The 19,383-nt window shown below is 36.8% G+C and overlaps 1 protein-coding gene across 7 annotated transcripts in view; it reads right to left on the bottom strand.

Moving 5' to 3' along the window:
- The window catches only part of CDH18 (cadherin 18), a 524,400-nt gene that overhangs the window by 118,489 nt on the left and 386,528 nt on the right, over nt 1-19,383 (bottom strand). For all 7 annotated transcript variants that reach the window (XM_032117631.1, XM_032117579.1, XM_032117622.1 and 4 more), the window contains one exon: nt 13,588-13,707. In XM_032117631.1, coding sequence (XP_031973522.1) covers nt 13,588-13,707 — 120 coding nt within the window. The remainder of the gene's footprint in view (nt 1-13,587; nt 13,708-19,383) is intronic.

Genomic DNA, 19,383 nt, shown 5'->3' with positions numbered 1-19,383 from the left:
ATTCATTTCACTATGAAAGTAACTTTTAATCAGAACTGATTACAATTGGATTAAAGCCTAGACTTGGAAAATTCATTCAAGGGAAAGGATCTACATTGTGTTACCAGCCCTTGTCATTTCACCTCGAAGACAAAGAAAATAGAGAAAACCTTATCATAAGAGAGACTTCTGAGGAAGAAACAGCCTTAGCTTCTGAAGTCCCTCATTTTATTTTCATCTTTGATTCAAGTAAAGTGAAGTCTCTCACATGGTGGTTAGATATATAGCGAATTGTTGTATTTTCTGTTTGAACACATTTAGATGCAATCTATTGATCTAAAATGCATTTCTTGAAAGAACACTTTGAGAGAGAACAAAATCTCATTTAATCTACCCTCTTCCCTTAGGACAGCTCCCATGATAGCTATATCTGCTTCTGGGACTGAAAGTGCTTTACCAAATTCCGGGGAGGCTTCTACTCTTGCACCTTCCCTAGTGTTACAGATGGAATTGAACTGTTCCTTGAAAACATCATAAGCATACTACTGAAATACTGTGTAACAGAAATATTGAGAACTAAGGAAATAGGAAGGAAAGAGGGGCCAGTTAAGGAAATAGGAAGAAGATCAGCAACTTTAGAATACTTGAATATTGAATCATGATCATAAATATAATGAAAAATGTCATGCTTTAATGCTGAAGAGTGTACTATGAGAAAAACAAGACAAAACTATGTGAAAAGAAAACAAAAGCCTTCCTTAGGGACCTAAATTATAGACTGCAGGCTGGGCTTAACTATTCTGCAATGGGTAGTAAACACAAATCTGCTTCTTCCTCTTCTATCATGACACTTTTCAGGGGCTTTATCTAATGCTTTAAAATTGCATAAGGTATGTGCTGGCTGCGAATTTGAAAAGCTTTGGGTTTTTTTTGACTGAGAGATGGGTTTTGCAAATGGTTTTTAAAATGTGAAGACAAACATCCACCTTACTGAACTTTGTTGACAACAGCACTTGAAACACTGTCAGGGCACCAGAGGGGCTGGCAGCTTCTGGGGCCAGGTACCAAGGTGTCCTAGGATGGTGATGGCAGGGCCTGGCAGCCACAGCCTGTCTCACCCCAAGCCAGGGACAGGGAGGCCAGGGACATTGGAGCAGCCCCAGACCCAGGCCTTGGCACCTCCTTGGGGGCAAGGACCTGGGGACAAGGACAGACCACCTCGGGCTGACACATGCCAACTAATCTAACTCTTGGAGTAAAAACAAACCAAACAATTAACTCTTACTATCATTCACAAATCAATTCACAGAATGTATGTGTAAGCAAAGGTAAGTAAAAAAAGAAATAGAAATAAACAGAATCCTCTCCTGGAAATACAGTTACAGAGTCTCTAGGAAGTCTCTCCTAAATTTTAAATTTAAAAATATGATGGCAACTCATAGAGGCAGTTACAAAGGTATGAGGTAAATTTGCTGGTTACTGTGTTTGATCAGAGCCTATCTTCAGTCTTAGAGACCAGAGAAAGCCTACTTGTACTGCTTCTGCTGCTGCTCCTGGGCTTGACAAAGTCGGCAAGCAAATGAAACACGCTCTGGAGCAAGTTCAGAAAAGATGGATGCCACCTTAGGGAAATGGACTAAACTTATTGCAAGGTTTGGTGTTCCCCATTTGCACAGGCACTGATGGTGCAAAGGCAGCAAAGTTGAATATTAAGAGAAGACAAATGCTGTCACGCAACAGGCAAATGTTGAATTTCCTGGATAGATCACAAGTTTCTTGGTGTTTTCTGAAAGTAATTATAACATTCCCCAAATGTCATCTTGGTTGTTATCATTGTAAAAATGGTGTAAAATTGGTTCATATACAGGTTGTGCTTGTTTGTTCACGTAGATGGCCAGTAGATACGGAGCTTGTGTTAATTTTGTAAAGTTTTTGTTCAGCTTTTCTTAGGAGGCATCTCAACTGCAGGTGGGTTATTTCTGCCAGGTAAGATTACTTGAGGAGCATTTTCTTTATACATAATCTTTGGCAAATCATTGTCATCATACTAGTTTTTTTGTTCTGTATGGTTTATTACAAGGCAAGACTTTATCAGACACATTTATTCAGATTGTAACTGAAAATGAATGTATTGTTCTAAAAGATGAAGACTGATGGGAAACCAGATGCATGCATATTTATTGATCTAATGTAAATTATTCATAAATTCTGAGACTAGTTTTGTTTTTAAATCACAGGATTTGTGAGTCTTATAAAAATTAAAATAAAAATATTAATACAAATATATAAAAGAAAACAGTATCCTCAATCAGTTCTGTATTTATAATTTCCTTTTCATATGTCTACCAATACTGGTTTTATCCACTCCAATGTGAATTAAGTATAAACCTCAAAATATGAAAGGTAAAAATGTGACCTTACTGAAGCTTATTATTAAAACAATAACATTATTAACACAATATATCTGTACCAAAAAAAAAAAAAAAAAAAAAAAAAATCCAAAACAACATAAACCAGAACTGCAAGTCAGGCACTTTAAAAATATATATAACCAGTGTATCTCTAACCATAAGCAGGCATTTTAGCATTACCAAACTGGTGGATAACAGTTTCTGGAATAGAACCTCGACACTTTGCCTCATTTTCACTGCCATTGCAAAGTTTCCTGGTCACCTTTAACTGCATTTCTGAAATTATTATCCTCAAGCACAGCAAGAACCCCAACAGTTTGGGAAAGTGAAAATTAAGCTGGAAAACGGAAATGTGGATCAAGAAGGAGAGATAAGTATGAATTAGGGTACCCCTGTGAAGTTCAACTTAATGCCATGTTCTAAATCTTCATTTCAGTTCCCTAGACAAAACTTTAAGGGGGTGTGTGTGGAGAATTTGTTTCGATGCCTTGGTAATTTTTTATTCTAGAACTAGAGATGTAAATAATAACCCCTTGTCTAGAAAAAGGACATCTGTTAACCCCTTGTCTAGAAAAAGGACATCTGTTAGCTGAATTAAAGACAATAAAGTCACCATTTAATTTCACAATAAAGACTGATCTGTAACAGTACTGTTAACATGTGGACCAGTCCTTTGGGTCAGAGCCTTTAAACAGTCTAGTGCATTAATCTTCTGAGTCAGTGTCCTAGTTCTCATCCCAGTTGAGCTAAAAATTACAGTAATGTATTATTTGCTTTAGGGCGAAATCTTATTCATTCCCTTTCCCTAAAGTTAAACACATTTTATCACACATGTAATTTCCATACTTTGTTTGGATGAATTAGCCTTCCTTGCTTAAAAACAGAGGACTTAAATTATTGGTTCATATTTCCCTTGAGTAAAGTTCACACATCTCACACAGAGATAAACCCATGTTTATAAAAGTAGTTCTACTCTGGAAAAACAGACATTTTACAGACACTTGCAATGTAATGCTTTCCTCATATCAAGATCTTTAACTTTTCTAATAGATATAGAATGGTATTTTAGACTTTGAAAATAGAGCAAACTCCTTACAGTCCTCATTTCCTCTTAAAAGATGTGAATGCCTAGAAGTACAAAAAGCCAAGCTTAATAAACACTAAGATTAGGAACCTTTTCCTATGTCCAATAGAAAGTAAAAGCAAAACCTTGAAATGGTGAGCAGAGAGCAATTTTATATCTAAGAGAAAGACTGTGAAGGATGTGGCCAAAAATCTACCCTACATGATCATGTATGTCTCACCGCTTTCAGTTCAAGACTTTCAATCCAGTTACACAAATAAGAACAGTGCTTCACCTGTGTACTGGTCTTGGCTAGAATTGATCATTTTCTCCACAGCAGCTCGTACGGTGCTGTTTGGACTTATGACCTAAACAGTGCTGATAACACAGGGATGTTTTAGCCTTGTCAAGTAGTGCTTACACAACAACAAGGACTTTTCTGCTTCTCACACCACTCCACTGGTGAGAAGGCTGGGGGTGTACAAGAAGCTTGGAAGGAACACAGCTGGGACAGCTGACCCAAGGGACATCCCACATCACACGAAATCACTATCAACGATAAAGTGGGGGGAAGAAGGAGAAACAAAGGGCCCTTGTAGCGGTGGCATTTGCTGTACCAGGTCACTGTAATGTGTGATGGAGCTCTGCTTTCCTGAGGAGGGCTGAACAACAGCCTGCCCATGGGAAGAGGTGAATGAATTCCTTGCTTTCTCTTGCTTGTGTACATGACTTTTACGTTCCCTATTAAAAAGTATTTATCTCACTTGTATCACTCCTGTTCTCTCCCCCATTCCATTTTGTGGGGAGTGAGTAAGTGACTGTGTGTGACTGAGCTGTCAACTGGGCTTAGCCCAGAATAAGATATCATTACATTTTAAGTGTAAAAATATATTTGTGTATTTTCAGATGAAAGGTTAAAAATATATACATATATAAATAAACACATGTCTACTAAAAAAAGGAACACAGTACAGTAGTCCTGGTTAGGAAGCCAAGATGAAATTATAATCTGGGAACTTGCCTATTGCCAATTAATGGCTACAGAAACACATGGGGGTTTTTTTTCTTTTTTTTTTTTTTTTTTTTTTTTTCATTTTAGAACAACTTGTTGCTGAAGAGCAGCAGAGATTTTCCACAGTAGATGTTCATACCACCAGCTGGTAAAAGAATAACAAACACAGAAACAAACAAAAAAGGAACAACCAAAGAAAGGTTTCTTTCCTACTTCTGAAATCAATCTCCAACACACATAGTCCATCTCACCGAAGAAGAAAAACAAGGTTAGAACATCAGGCAAAAAATTTTCCCCACCTTGTCTGCCTCCTATGCCTGTCCTTTTTAACTATATGATTGATTCTGGGAGAGAGAGTGTTGGTAGATATCAAGCAAAGAAAATACAGTGCCAGGACACTGTTCCTGATGAGTGATCAATCCATCTTCTGCCCTGCAAAGCTTTCTTCAGCAGGTAGACGACAAAGTTTCCTGGAGGTGGATGCCAGAAATTGTATCAGGATACATAGGAAGGATGATGTACCAGAAAACATCTGTCACCATAAGAGAAATGAAGCTAGGTTGCACAGAACATTTTGCCCCTCCTCTTTGCACACTTTTGATTAACAAAGGACTTCCTGATTGTTACTGTGATAGTGGAAAACAAGGTCTAAGCAACAAGGTTTTTAGTTGTGCCGATGCCCTCATAAAGTCTACAACTGTACCAAAATGGAATCCTTAGAAATCTAAAAGAAACAGTAGATTGTTCTGCCTATCTCTCTGATGTCCCGAGTTATTCTTTGAATGACTCTTGGGAAAACTGTAAGAATATATCAATATTTTGAACACAACAGAAAACTGTGAGAATTAAGTGCATTGTTCAGAGAAGCTTCTTAAAAGTGTAAAAACTGTAGGTGTAGAAAATCCAATATTTACTTAAAATTTAAAACAAAGGACATTCAATATTTACTCTTAGCTGAGAACTGACAGATGACACTCTCAAACAAGTGTTCATGACAATACTTTTAGATGAAGCACATATTTCTGTTCCTTCAGGAACGGAGGAGTGCGCTGTACAGTACCTGGTGGAATTAGAAAAAAAATGTAATACTCCAATTTTGAGTTTGAATTTCTAGTGATTCTCTTGTCAGTGAAGAGTAGACATTGAAAAAGGTCTAGACTAGAGATGCAATTTCTGTTACAACATTTCAGAAATTCCTTGAGGGTAATCAAACATACAAAAACCTCAGTATGAAATACAGATCTTAGAACTTCAACAAAATTTCAGTACCCATGCACAAAATAAAGTTATTTTAATCCTACACACTGTTAGCAAGATGTATCACTTATTAAAATAACTAAACTTTCAAACTGATTCTTCACTATGACCGCCTCTTGATACTGAGTAGAAACCAATCACATATAATTAAGTTGGAGTTTTCACCAATAGCTATAAATAAGTGTTCTGCAATGCAATCACATGTGGAATTCCAGAGCTTCATCATGGATATTTCCTTATCTAGCTCAAACAGAACATGTCATTAGCAAAATTTTATGCTTGACAACCCTTAAATATTTCCTAAAATCCAACTTAAAGCTTGCCTGGGCACTTTGGGGACATTACTTCTTGTCCTATGACATGTTACTTGTGAGAAGAGACAGACCTCCATCTTGCTATCTTCTACCTCCTTTCAGGTAGTTGTAGAAAGCAATAAGGTTTCTTCTGAGCCTCCTTTTCTCCAGACAGGACAGCATCATCTCCCTCAGCAGTTCCTCATAAGACTTGTGTTCCAGACCCTTCACCAGCTTCATTGCCCTTTACATACACAGTGCCAAAAACAGTTTAAAAGCCCATGTGCAAAAACTGTGATAGATGAGGTTAAGCTTACTTTAAGACTAGTACAGGAACCTGGGAACTGGCTGTGGCGTCTTAGTTGTGGATTTTGGGGGTTGTTGTAAGGTATTCCTCCAGAGCAGAAGCATTCAATGTATGTAAGATACTTAGTATAGCCCTGTAAGGTCATTTAAATTATATTGGAGCCCCCGAGCAGGAAGCAATGAGACAGTTAAATACACTTAATTTTCATACTCACTTAGCAGTCTAATATGAACTAATCTGCATTTCAGCAGGGAATCACCAACCCTAGTAAACTAAACATGCTCATTTTAAACAGATGTCACTGAGAAAGATATTTCAACTAAAAAAAGTAAGAACTCTTAATAGGAAAAGTAAAAATTCTTGTTCAAGAAAGTGACAGAAATTGATTTCTGACATTTTTTTCTTAACTGATATGATTTTCCGTGTACTCAGGGACATAGAGTCATGGAATACCTTATCATTATTTCAATTAGCACAGTAGATTCTTATCTGGGATATCATGACAGGCTGTTCTACTAAAGCATGAAAAGAGTGCTCTTCTCTTTTGAACTGGAAAGTTTATTCAATTTGTCTTTATATCAATATAAATTATCTTGTCTATAATAAGGAGATGAGGTAGGCCTTAATCCATTAAACCAACAATTATTATCTCACTACTAAAAGAACTTTGTTTTAATAGATTCCATTACATAATTATATTTTTAAGTATTCATGCTTATTTAGCAATATTAAACTTGTGAATAACTTGATAAACAATATATTTTTCTTGTCTTGCAGAGCAATACACATGCAACTTTAAAATTACACTCTAATTATTTAATGCTACAAAATCTGTCATTCCCATATGAACTATGGCCAAGAACTTCCAAAAAGGTGTAAGAAGAGTTCCAGATATGGACAAAAGTCTCGAACTCCCGGGGTAGTTAACTGGGGTTTATGAGGCTCATCTCTACATTTGGAAGTATCTATTCAGACATTAACTATGTTTATTTATCATTTGTATTGTGCTCTCAGTCAGGAACCAAAGATAATCAGTGAATAGGTCATTTCTTGTAGGGATCCTTGAAGCTATTTTTGTGAAGACAGAAAGCAGAAAGAGACTGACACTCTTCTCACACTTCATTATTAGCATGGACTAATTTGCAGTGACATTCTTTGATAAATGGAAATACTTATTTCTTTATTATTTAGTATCTTAAAGTAAAACAAAAAACAAACAATACATGACTAAGATCTTTGTAATATTGTTGCTGCAACAACAGAACATTATAAATACAAATATCTAAGGTTTTTTCACGTTCAATTCAATGACAAATGAGTCTCCTGTCCTGTCAATGTCTACACTTGAATTCAAAACTGCAGTGAATGGAGGTTTTATCTCTTATTTTATAACAGCTGCAGCAGAACTGCTGCCTTGAAAGGATATATGCCCTACACATTTCTTCACTTTGTATATTCTGTTCAGAAAGACTGATGCACCTGGGAAGAGCTGTGTGGAACTAACATACCCCAGACAGGATTTACCATGTAAGCAGTAGAATTCTACTACAGGTTTCATTTTCATTCCCAAAGCCTGTAGCAATAGGAAGTGGGCTGCTATAGCTGCAACAAAAAGCACATAGGCTAATTTGAGGTTTCCTCAGGAAAAATAAAAAAAGCTCCTGGTGCTGAGTTACCAGGCAAATGTTGGCTGTTGGTCTTTGATGAGCCACACTCAACGTAAGCAAAGAACAAGCAAGGACAGACCATAAATCAAGTTTATGGATCAAATGACCTCATGGCTTGGAAAGGCAGAATATTGAATTTGCAATTCAAACTCCCAGGAAAAGATTTCATGTACATTTGGGCATTTCAAAAGATGCTCAATGTTTGAAGACAGGTAGCAGTGGGGGGATGTATACATGAAAATGTGGGAGTAAGAGAAGGGATAATCCTTATTAACACTAAGTATCTAAATAAATTATTTGCTCTATTTTTCACTAATAACTTCACTTTTTGTTTTATTTTCTTTTTACAGAGAAGCATTTCATGTTTTCTGGGGTTCCCTGAATATTCTGATTTAAGAAAACATATAATCCTATCCGCATAATCTTTGCAAATATACCTAAGATCTAGACATTGACTTCTTCCCTCTCTTTTTCCAGCATTATTAGTACATATTTATAAATTGAGTGAGAGCTTTGCTGCAGTTGGGTAGGAAAAAAAGTAGGAATCAGTAGTGGCTATTGCAAGTAATTATTAATTACATGACTAATTATTATTACACTCCACAGCTAATTACCAAAAGTAAATAATAACCACAAATACAGAGCAATTCCTAGAAAGCCATTCAAAATCAAAGGATTTTGAAAGTCTTAAAACTTTAGGTTATGCATGGAAATTAGTTTTGACATTCACAGACAAAATTACATAGTTACAGCAAATTTCTATGCAGAGACTTCACAATTTTTACCCAGGGGAAAACAAAACAAAGCAAAACACAAGTCCAAGAGCCAAGCAACTGATAAACTAGATTGTTGGTAGCCTGATGGAGATGAGGTTGCTGCACCTCCTTATTTTTAATCCACGATTTAGAAGCAGTGTGAGGTCAAGCAGTGTTCCCACAAGGCACATACACAGATGCAACACGCAATGGGTGACACACAACTAGAACCACTCAGTACTCAAACACAAACAGCACAAACAACCTCATTCTTTTCCAGCTGACCAGGAGGAAGGATGATTTATAATTGGAAATGTACTCACATACTCAGCATGGATTGCTCCTGTAACTTGCCACACTTGGTCTATCCAGTAGCCAACACCTGGACTTTTCACTTGGTGCCATCTGGACATAAAACTCTGGGGCCTTCAGCTCCCCTCCAGCTCCAGGTACAGACCCCCTTTTAATCCTGGACATAATCACACACGCCCACTCAACCCAGCACACTTACTGATCCCCCACAGCCTTACACACTGAATATATCCAGTAACAGTACCTGGACCCCTTGGGCCCTCAGTTCCTAATGCCATCCTGCTGGTTCCTGGTGCCCTGGTCTCCCCTTGCCTCATGCACAGAGACACACGGCTACAAACAGGGCTCTCAAACCACATACCATACAGTTGCTCTAGACTGATCTTGGCTCCTGCAGCTGACTCTTGAGCTTTCTGGTCTGGACTTTTGGCCAAATGGATATCTATTGCCCAAGCCACTCATCCAGCTTTCTGGCTATTCCAGCCTGAGACCCTGTAGACACCCGTGTAATACACACACAGTTTGCTGGCAACAGACAGACAGACCCTTTTGACTCATGGTCCTGCTCCAGCTGCTAGTACTTAAATTTATCTCCATGTACACACGCATACATGAGAGACACCTTTTACTTGGGAAATGGAGTTAGAAATGGAGCATAAGGAAACACAGAACAGACTGCTGATCGAGGACAGGGCATGGCCAGGAAATGGTGCTGAGCAAACTGAGGCAGGAGAGGGTTTCTTCTATTTTTACCTGTTGGAACTCTAAACAACAATAGTTAATTTCTTCCCTCCCCCTCTTCATCCCCCACTTGACATTGGAAAGGGATTTTTGGGGAAACAATTGGCAAAAACATGGTTTTGTGAGGAAATCCATGGGTGAAGAAATGGATTGGGAATACACTGGGAGTAATAGGGATATAGGGTAAAAGGGAAAGGTGGGATTAGGAAAGGGAGACCGTAAAGACTGTTTATAATGGAGATATTGTCTACCATGACTACGATTTTTAGCATATATACTGCCTTTCACAAAAACACCACCAGGCCCAGTGACCTCTGCTGCTTGTAACCCTTTTCTACCTTGCACAATTTTGAACTCTACTACTACTTCTTCCCGGGGTTGCATTCGGGGCTGCGTGGGCTGGGCCGGGCCACGCCGCTCAGCTCCCCGCGTGCCGCTGCCTCCTCTGGTCGCAGCTGCGCTGCCGCTGCCTGGGGCCGCGCCCACGTCTCGGCCGGGCCTCCGAGCAACGACCCCCCGCGCTCCGCTCCAGCGTGTGTTTCAGCTGGGCGCGGCTCCGCTCCGCAGCCACTGCCACCGCTGCCGCCCGCACACCGCCGCTCTCACGGGGCTCGCTCTGCCACACGCTGCGCTGGGCCAGGTGGGCACCGCCGGGTCCCGCCGCCGCCACCGTGCCCTGCTCCGCTGCCAACACTGCAGCTCGCGTCGCTCCGCTTGCGTGCAGGAACTGCCTCGCTGCTGCTCGCAGAGCGCTCGGTCCACGTGGCCTGGGTCGCACGGTCTCTGAAGGAGTTTTAACTTGGCAAGGACACAGCTGACATTGTTCAACAGTCTCAGTAATTAAATAATATTCACAAAAATATTCTTCCATCGGCATATATTTTGACTCAGAAATTAACTGTGTCCAAACAGTCTTCCAAAAGTCTGTGGTAAGAATCAAATCCCAAGAAACGTAGAAAAAGTTCTTAAACAACCATGCAAGGAAATGTTTCAGTTCCTTTTGAGCTTGAATTAATCTAAAATTTACAAATCGTTGTTCAAGAATCTTTTCAAGTTTAAGACAGATGTCCATATGCGGCTCTGAGAGCCAAGAGTCTTCCCACGGTTCCTCCATAGTTTAGAGATGGAATAGCAAAACAAAAACAAGAATAGAAATCCAGAGTTTACTCACAAATCAGTCGCTGTCCTTAGGGATCGGGGATTGTTCTGCCTGCATTACCCACCATTTATTACAGTGGGGATACTGCAACACGTGTATCAGACAACGAGGCCCGTGGAAAGAAATATATGGACCGATTCTTGATAGATGTTTTCAGAGAGATGTTTATTTTCCCAGCCGCATGGCTGAGGATGCCGAGGAAAACTGTGGCAATCACGGGACCGGAGGGTCCTTGCTCGCGCAGGGGAACACAAAACAACCAACGGGGAACGAGGCTGACCAGGGACTAGGGAAACCCGGTGCCTCCCCCCCAGGGCCCCTCTCCCAGGACCACATGGCAAGGGGAAGGACCCCAACACTGCCCCACTTTGAGTGAGTGGAGAAGAGCCTTTTATCAGATAAACTGACAAAGCTGTTCTGCCAAGAACACACTTTTTTCCTACTTCAGAGTTTGTAATTTGGGGCTGTTCCCGTATTATTCTTTAAATGTATAAATTCTATAGCCTTATACTACAATCTTATTTAAACTATTCTAACCTAAGCTTCTAAAAATCCATAACTTTAAAGTCTTCAGATATTAAGTCATTTAAAACCAAGTATAGGCAGTACTAAGCTAGAAGTAGCAGACTTCTTAAGATGAGTATTAACACTCATTGATATCTGCTTCTGATTGCTCGGAGAACCTTTACTGATCATGATATGAAATCCTTAGGCTTTATAAACAACATTCTGTCATTAATGCTGGGACCTTTCTCTTTCCCTTTTTCCCTCTTTTGGACCTCCTTTGTTGTAAAGGAAGCTTGTGCATGTAAGTGTAAATTCAGAAGACTTCCAGATAAAGTATAGTTAAGCTGGAATTGAACAGTTGAGGTATTAGGAAAAGCAGGTCGCAGAAATGCTTGCAAATTCAGAAGAGTGATGTTTTAAAAAAAATGAGTCCTAAGCCCCAAAAATTCAAAGTGAAATTTCATAGTGAAAAATTTTATTCTTCAAGACTTTCCCATCTTTTCCAATATTCTGCTTCTTCCCCTTTTATCATGCCAAATTAAATTAACTGTTATTCTCCAATTCTGAAAAAGCAACATATAAAAACAAAAAGCTTTCTCCTGTGTTTTTGCTCCTGTCCTATTTACCTCATTTTCCCATTTTCATAGACTATGGTATCAGAATAATTTTCATATTCTAGAGAAATATCAAAAAGAGTTTAAGTTCATAAAGTGTTATTAAATCGCTGTCAAAGCCTAAGGCTTGAGGAGTGAAAATACACTACCATCTGTTGTTTCATTATAACAATACTATTTCATGTGTGATGCAGACTTGATACAGAGAATATCCATTATGATTCTTCACTGACTGAAGAGCAGCTCCAGACTGCAAGTTCTACACCATTATAAAAATAAAAAATGCAGGCCGTTGCTTCAGAGTGGCTAAACAGATTTAGAAATACAAACTAGCGTTGTATTTCTAAGTATCACAAGGGCAAGGGGAGCGTGAGGACTGTAGCAGTGATTTTCCATTCTGTGCATTTCTAACATGAGCTCACAAATTTATAGAACATTTTAGTTTGAGAGAGACCCTCCTCTGAGGGTCACGGAGTTCAGTCTCGTAATCAAAGCAGCACCGACCTCAAAGCTCTCTGAGATGGCACAGATACACTTCTCTTGTAATGAAGCAAGGGTACACCTCCAAGTGCCACAGTGATCAGTGGACACAAGCCAAGAAACTTAAATGCAAAAATATTAAAATGAAAACTGTTTACACTATGCTGAATTCACATCTGCACATTTTAAAAGCCATTATTATTCCCTTCAATTAACTAGTGAAAGATATACTGTTCAGTGTGTTTCATTTTTCCCCCTCAGTATTAAAGCTTCGATATAGAAAGGGAGAAACAGTTAAAAAATTTATTAAAAAAATACACTTTCTTATATTATATTTACTCATTATTGAGGTCTTCAAATACACACTAAAAATGTATAATCATATTAATATCATTATCATAATAATTCTCTTCAAAAAATCCAAAACTAGCAACACCTCTCATTCCCAAAAGAGATTTCTTCTCTCTTTAAATAAAACAGTTTGGGTACATTATACATAACTTACACTTTGTGGAAAAAAAGAAAAGGGTGATGCATGGAATTTAAGCATTAAATATTTCAGTTCATTCTACTTCTCCAATCATAGAAGAAAACTGCTATCCTGCAGTTTTATAAAAACATGAATTGTAACAATTTATTGTGGTATATGTGTTGAGGCACACATTCAATAATCCTCCCAAGTCTATCCTTCAGGCAAAACAAAGCATTGAAAATCATAATGTGTTAGGCATACTTGAGTCACTTCCTAAACAGAGGCTTGAAAAGATGAAAGAGTGCTATTCCAGTTTGGCTGAATGGCTCACATCATGACATGATGCAGAATTAATTCTGTACACAGCAGGCTCATTTTAGTACTCAGCAAAACATAGCAACTTATAAATTTCAGAGTGCTAAAGCAAGAAGCAGTCAACAAAAGGAATAAGAAAAAAAATCTACATACCTGCATTGTGTACATCTCATTTAACCTACCAGACTTAATTAACTGCAACATATTAGCTAAATCATATCAACAGAAATATAAAATACCCACCTGTTTTGGGGTCAACAGAGAAATATGGCTGTCCCTGAAGAATACTATACACTACTCTGGCACTGTTTCCATATGTGGGGTCATCTGCATCTGTGGCTGTCACCTGTAGGACAGATGTACCTGTATACACAGGAAAAGAAACATTAACTTGCAACAAATACAATTTTCTGATAAATATTTTCAAATACATTTTAAAAACCTCTAAACTCCTCACATTCTAAAATTGAGATAGTAATAACATTTTCTCCATCTATTATCATAATATCATTTTTTAAGAAAAAATTGTTACACTAATTTGGAAAAGAAATTTCGTTATATATTTATGTGCTAATTAATTACATACATACAAACCTAAATAGAAACTACACAGGATGTAAACATAAATAGTAACTACATAGCATGCATATTTACATATGTTCACACACATAGAACCCAAGTTGGATATTGATTTCTGAATAACACAAATTTATGGACTTCAGGATTATCTTCATCCACAATACAAATGAATGCTGAAGTATTCAAAATAACTTGTATAAATGCCCCCATATCGAAAAAAGTTGCTTGAAGAATAAAAAGAAATCTAGCTATTGGAAGGCATCAAAGATGTCGAAATAACTACTAGAACCTTGTTGGGGATGAAAAATAGAAAGATGAGTTCAAAAGACAATTATTTTTATGCTAATAATAAACACCATTAGAAGAATAAAATCACAGTTTCTAGCACATCACGAGGTGGGATAAATTATGAGCAACCTTTTTGAGAAAACAAAATGCATAAGTACTGCACAGATAGGATGGAGACAAGTGATTTTTTTCATTTTACTGTATTTTTAAAGACATTTAATGATAAATCTTTGCTATCACTGCCAAACACTTCCCATAAGAAATCAGTAAGATTGTAAGATAGTAAAGTCTCAGACTTCATTCCATTTGTTTATCCTTATGCAGATACAGCTTTCTACAGGCTCCTTTAGTCCATCATTAAAATAACAGAATAATAAGAACAGAACAGAACAAAACAGAACAGGCTGCTCTCACATAACTCTGCATGTGAAAGCAGATTCTCATCTAAATTAACCACTGAGGTATCGCCTCCACTCTGGGGTGTTCAATTTCACATTTAGTGGAGATGAGAAGTATGTTTTTGAATTGAAGCCCTTGATCTCCTTCACTTGTTACACTTTGATTTGCCTTATAGAAGAGTTTCAGAGCATGCTAACTAGATTTCTTCAGATGAAACTAAACCAGGAGATGTGCTTTAGCAGCACATCTGATTTATTCTGACTGCTAATAGGCACGTAGTCTCAGAGACCGGGCCAGAGCTAATCTGAAATGAGATTTCCCAAATACATATGGCATGGACATCAGTTCCTCAGTTATAGTTATTTAGCCTCTTAGATCAATTTCCATTGCACAGAAATATTTAATGGGCACACCCTCAGTGTACACTTGAGTTAGAAGTATCTGAAGTCATGGAGTCTCACTTCAGGTCCAGCAAACTAAGCATGCAAACCTTCATAGATTTGGTTTCTTCACTTTTTGAGAAACTCTTCATTCATTTGTGCCACACTAACTTGGACACCAAGAGTTGCTGTTTGTATCTCTACTGGAGACTTTGTAAAATTGTATGCAAATATGTCTACATACTTAAATATAGTGTCTTCTGCTCTCTGAAAAGCCCAAGTGCATACAGTCTCATAGATAAATATATTAACAAAGTAAGTATGAGGATACCTGGATAATTTTGAAGCTGAATATTGTAATAAAATCAAGCTGGAGCTAGTTGTATGTTCATAATTATTCAGACATTAATGTTAAAAGTAACTAAACTACCGTATTTGTGTTCATGTGGAAAGGTAAACAAATGTGAATTAAAGTTTGTGTTTTTTTCTTAAAATGTTCTAGGAATCAATTCAGCCCTATTTATTTGCTACCTAAACATAGAATAAGAGGCTACTTCCAGGAACAGGCACTTCCCCCCCGCTATTCTATGACATCGAAATGCTGCAACTATACATTTCTGTAGCATAGTTTGCAAATAATTTCTAGCTTGAGAGGAACTTGTCCATTTCAACATTGTGGGATCATTGAAGATTAAAAGGTTATAGATGCACAATGATTTTATTTTATTATATAGTTGCATAAAACAAAAACACAGCCATTCAATTGGTATAGTCAGTCACCTACCAGAGTTTACTATCCAAATGCTGGACAACTTCTCTACCATTTCATCTACAGATTTTCCTTTTTCCAGGAAAACAGTTACCAATAGTGTCGGTTTCCACTAGCACTTCTCTCCAGAATTCTAGGAAATCAAGGTGTCTTGAAATCAATGAACATATTTTGGCATATTTCAGAAGAAAGAAACAGAAATTCTGAGATTTCATAGTTCTCTCCTTCTTTGAACACTCTCTTCTCTCTCCTTATTTTAAAAGAATCTAAGCACTTGTATAACTCATTGATGTGAGAGAAAAGAAACAGAACCAGTGAAAGGCAGCATCTCACATAAGCAGCTGACAGGTCGTTTTAGCATGAATGGAATGCCATTGTATCTTAAAATTTGCCCCAGTGATTTTCTAATACAACTGTATCTCTCTCCCAAGAAATACCTGATAATAGCAATTTAGTATTGAATAGCGGCAAAGTGTTCTCTTTCTACCTAAAAGAACCCTTAGAATCACAGATTTTAACTCAACCTCCCACCCTACCTCTCAAACTCTCATTCAGTGGAATGCAGCACTTCAGAAGCTTTACTTCTTCGCTATCTCACACAAGCACACTCCGCATTTTATAAGATATCCCCACAGCAGCTTTTTGTCCGACTCTTGCCCGATTGGCTGAGCACCAAGAAAAGGCAGCTTGTGAAAGCTGCAGGTTAGAATGCCTTGCAAGAAAAAAGGCAAAGCGGGTACTTTTACCTTCCAACTACTCCTTTCAAAGTTAGCATCATTCAGACTCGTCTGCACAACAGACAAATCACAATTCTGGATACATTTGTATCATTTAAATGCAGTATCATTTTTTGTTGTTGGGCTAGGTGTAATGAAGGATTCTGATGGAGAGTTATACAGTACAGCTCTCTTGATATTTTAAATGTTAACAAGTCCAAAAAAAAAAAAAAGTAATCAAATACAAAAGACAGAGGTCTAATTTCTCTGGACACCACAGGACAGATATGAACATCAGACCAATACCTTCCATTGTTTTTTGCTATCTTACTGCAAAAGCCCCTGTCAAGAAAGCCTCAAGATTTTGCTACAAAAGAATTTTGTCACTCCAGTTAGGCAATAAAAACGACTTTTTTTTCCCAGTTGGAGTCTCTGTTTATTCAGAGTACAACTACCTTTCCATATGCTTTCCCACTACATTTCAGAGATTACAATATGGAAATACTATATTTTTAGTTAATGCTTTATAAAGAGCTGTAAAACATATCTGTATGCTCTGAACACCACTCTGTGAGTTTTGTCTTTTTTCTGGTATAAAAAATAAGGATTATTCAGTTGGGGCACTACACTATATTTTTATTTCAAAATATCTCCATTTGTTTTTTCTCTTTTTTTTTTTAATAGTTTGCAATAAAAATTTTGTGAAGTTATATATCAAAGGAAAGCTGAAAGGGAATATTTCAATTTGTCTCTCTGAAGACAAATTTTTAATGTTTAATGAGGCAGTTCAATGAATAACATGTGTTGAGAATGCAAATTTGTATGCATGACTTTCCACAGTTTGCTGTAGTACCAAATCTCAAATGAATCAATAGTGAACAAAAAACTTAAAACGAGTGATAAAAAGGTGAAGTTTAATAAACATAGGGATTTTCTGCCTAACTAAAGTAATTCTTAGTGCTGTCTTAAAACACTAATTACTCAACAAAATGTGATTCAGTTTCACAACACAGGAAGTAAAATAGGCACTTCTAATAAAAATCATATTTATGAACAACATTAATATTGTCTTCCAGATTATCTGAAATTATGACTAACTCCCATTGGAATACTCTCAAAAGAAGTCAGAAAAATCTACTGTGCCTATCAATTTCTTAAGTAGAATTTATTGGGAAAACTCTTCTTATCAGAGAATCACAGAATGATTAGCATTGGAAGGGACCTCGAGGGGTCATCTAATCTCACCTCTAAATTACCTTAGCACTAAAATGTTAACATGGAGTGTTTCACTCATTTTGCAGCTGACAATTAACACATATGGAAGTCTTTTACTGATTGAAAAATATTCTTATTTTCTTTTAATTTACATAAAGACGACTTTCATAAACCTTAAAACAGACCACAGAGATCTCAATGCAACTGGGTTTTTTATGCTGCAGAAGAAATAATTTCAGCTATAAATCTTGGTTCTTGAGCCAAATTTTAGGGAAAAGTTTCATTGAAGGTAAGGAATAGACATTTTCTTTCATCTCTTTCAGAATACTACATAAAGCATAAATAGTATGTTTATTTTGTGTCACAATGAAAACTGTGATGTAGTATTTGCCAAAAAAAAATTTAAAACTTTCCTGTACTTACTTGTCAGTGACCTGAGAAAAAAGAAAAGCCATAAAGGTTCTACAGCTTTTACAGCTAGATTAAGTTCAAATTGTGGGGAAAATACCAACTAGCATCTTGAGGAGACAAACAAGAACTGCTGCTGAAACTAAACAGCATAATGGAGATCAAAAATAACACCACTTAGCATGAGAACTGTTCCAGAGAGACAGTAAATTTGAAAGATCTTTAAATGATCGTGTAAAAACCAGAAGAGATATTCACAGTGCAGCCTCCTTAGAAATTTGTAGAATAATATCAAGAAGTTCAATTATGCATAGACTCCACAGCTAAATGTCAAAAAAAAAGTGCTAATTATAGAACTAATAAAAGTGGCAGAGGTATCTCCATCATTTGACACAAAGAGTGTATCCTGTGGAATTAATAATAGAATTAGTCTTCCTGAAATTGCAGACTATTAAAGTCCTTTCAGAATGCAACAAATATAAACAAATCAAGGAAAAAAGAAAATAGAGATAATAAATTTGCAACGAAAATATAACGTACACCTACAATAGAATGCCTGTATGACAAAATATGAAAATTCTGTTTTATTCACACAACACAAAAACTTTGTGGAATAGATATTTTAATGATTTCCCTCAAGTACAACCAGTAAAGTATTTAATTTATAAAACATATGCATCAATTCTCTATTTTACTGGCAAAATTTCATTGGTTTACCATAATCCGTTCTGTTTTATAACACAAAATACCATCCCAGACTATTCAAATCATTCTTTCGAAAACAGTAACATGTATGATGTAGTTGTACAGTAACACCAGATTCTGATTACTGCAGAATTATTACTAACATTTATGTAAGAATGCTCAATATTGAGAAGGTGAAAAAAAATTTCATATATAGAATACAAATAAAAAATAATATTATATTAATAATATAATATAATATAATAATATATAATATAATAGAATTTTATATTATATTATATTATATATTATTATATTATATTATATTAGCTACTTTTGATTTTGAAGATAATATTGATCTCTTTTCCACTATCTTTCCTCCTATGCAGAAAATAAAATGCTTCTAAAGGTGAAGGAAATAATCAATTAAAATGGTTTCCATTAAAGATAAAAGAAACCAATGAAAGAGAAAGATGGAGCTATGCATTTTTGGAAACAGTTGGTAAAGGAAATGAATTACTCATTAAGACAGCCTGTGGTGTAATGGGAGATAACTGAGATAAAAGCTTAGATGAAACTGAAATGAACTGCAACTCTAACA

This window comes from Corvus moneduloides, chromosome 1, assembly GCF_009650955.1.
Source record: "Corvus moneduloides isolate bCorMon1 chromosome 1, bCorMon1.pri, whole genome shotgun sequence".
In the NCBI taxonomy this organism is placed as follows: domain Eukaryota; kingdom Metazoa; phylum Chordata; class Aves; order Passeriformes; family Corvidae; genus Corvus; species Corvus moneduloides.
The sequence above is the reverse complement of the archived record's forward strand: the minus strand, read 5'-3'. Positions and strand labels throughout refer to the sequence as shown.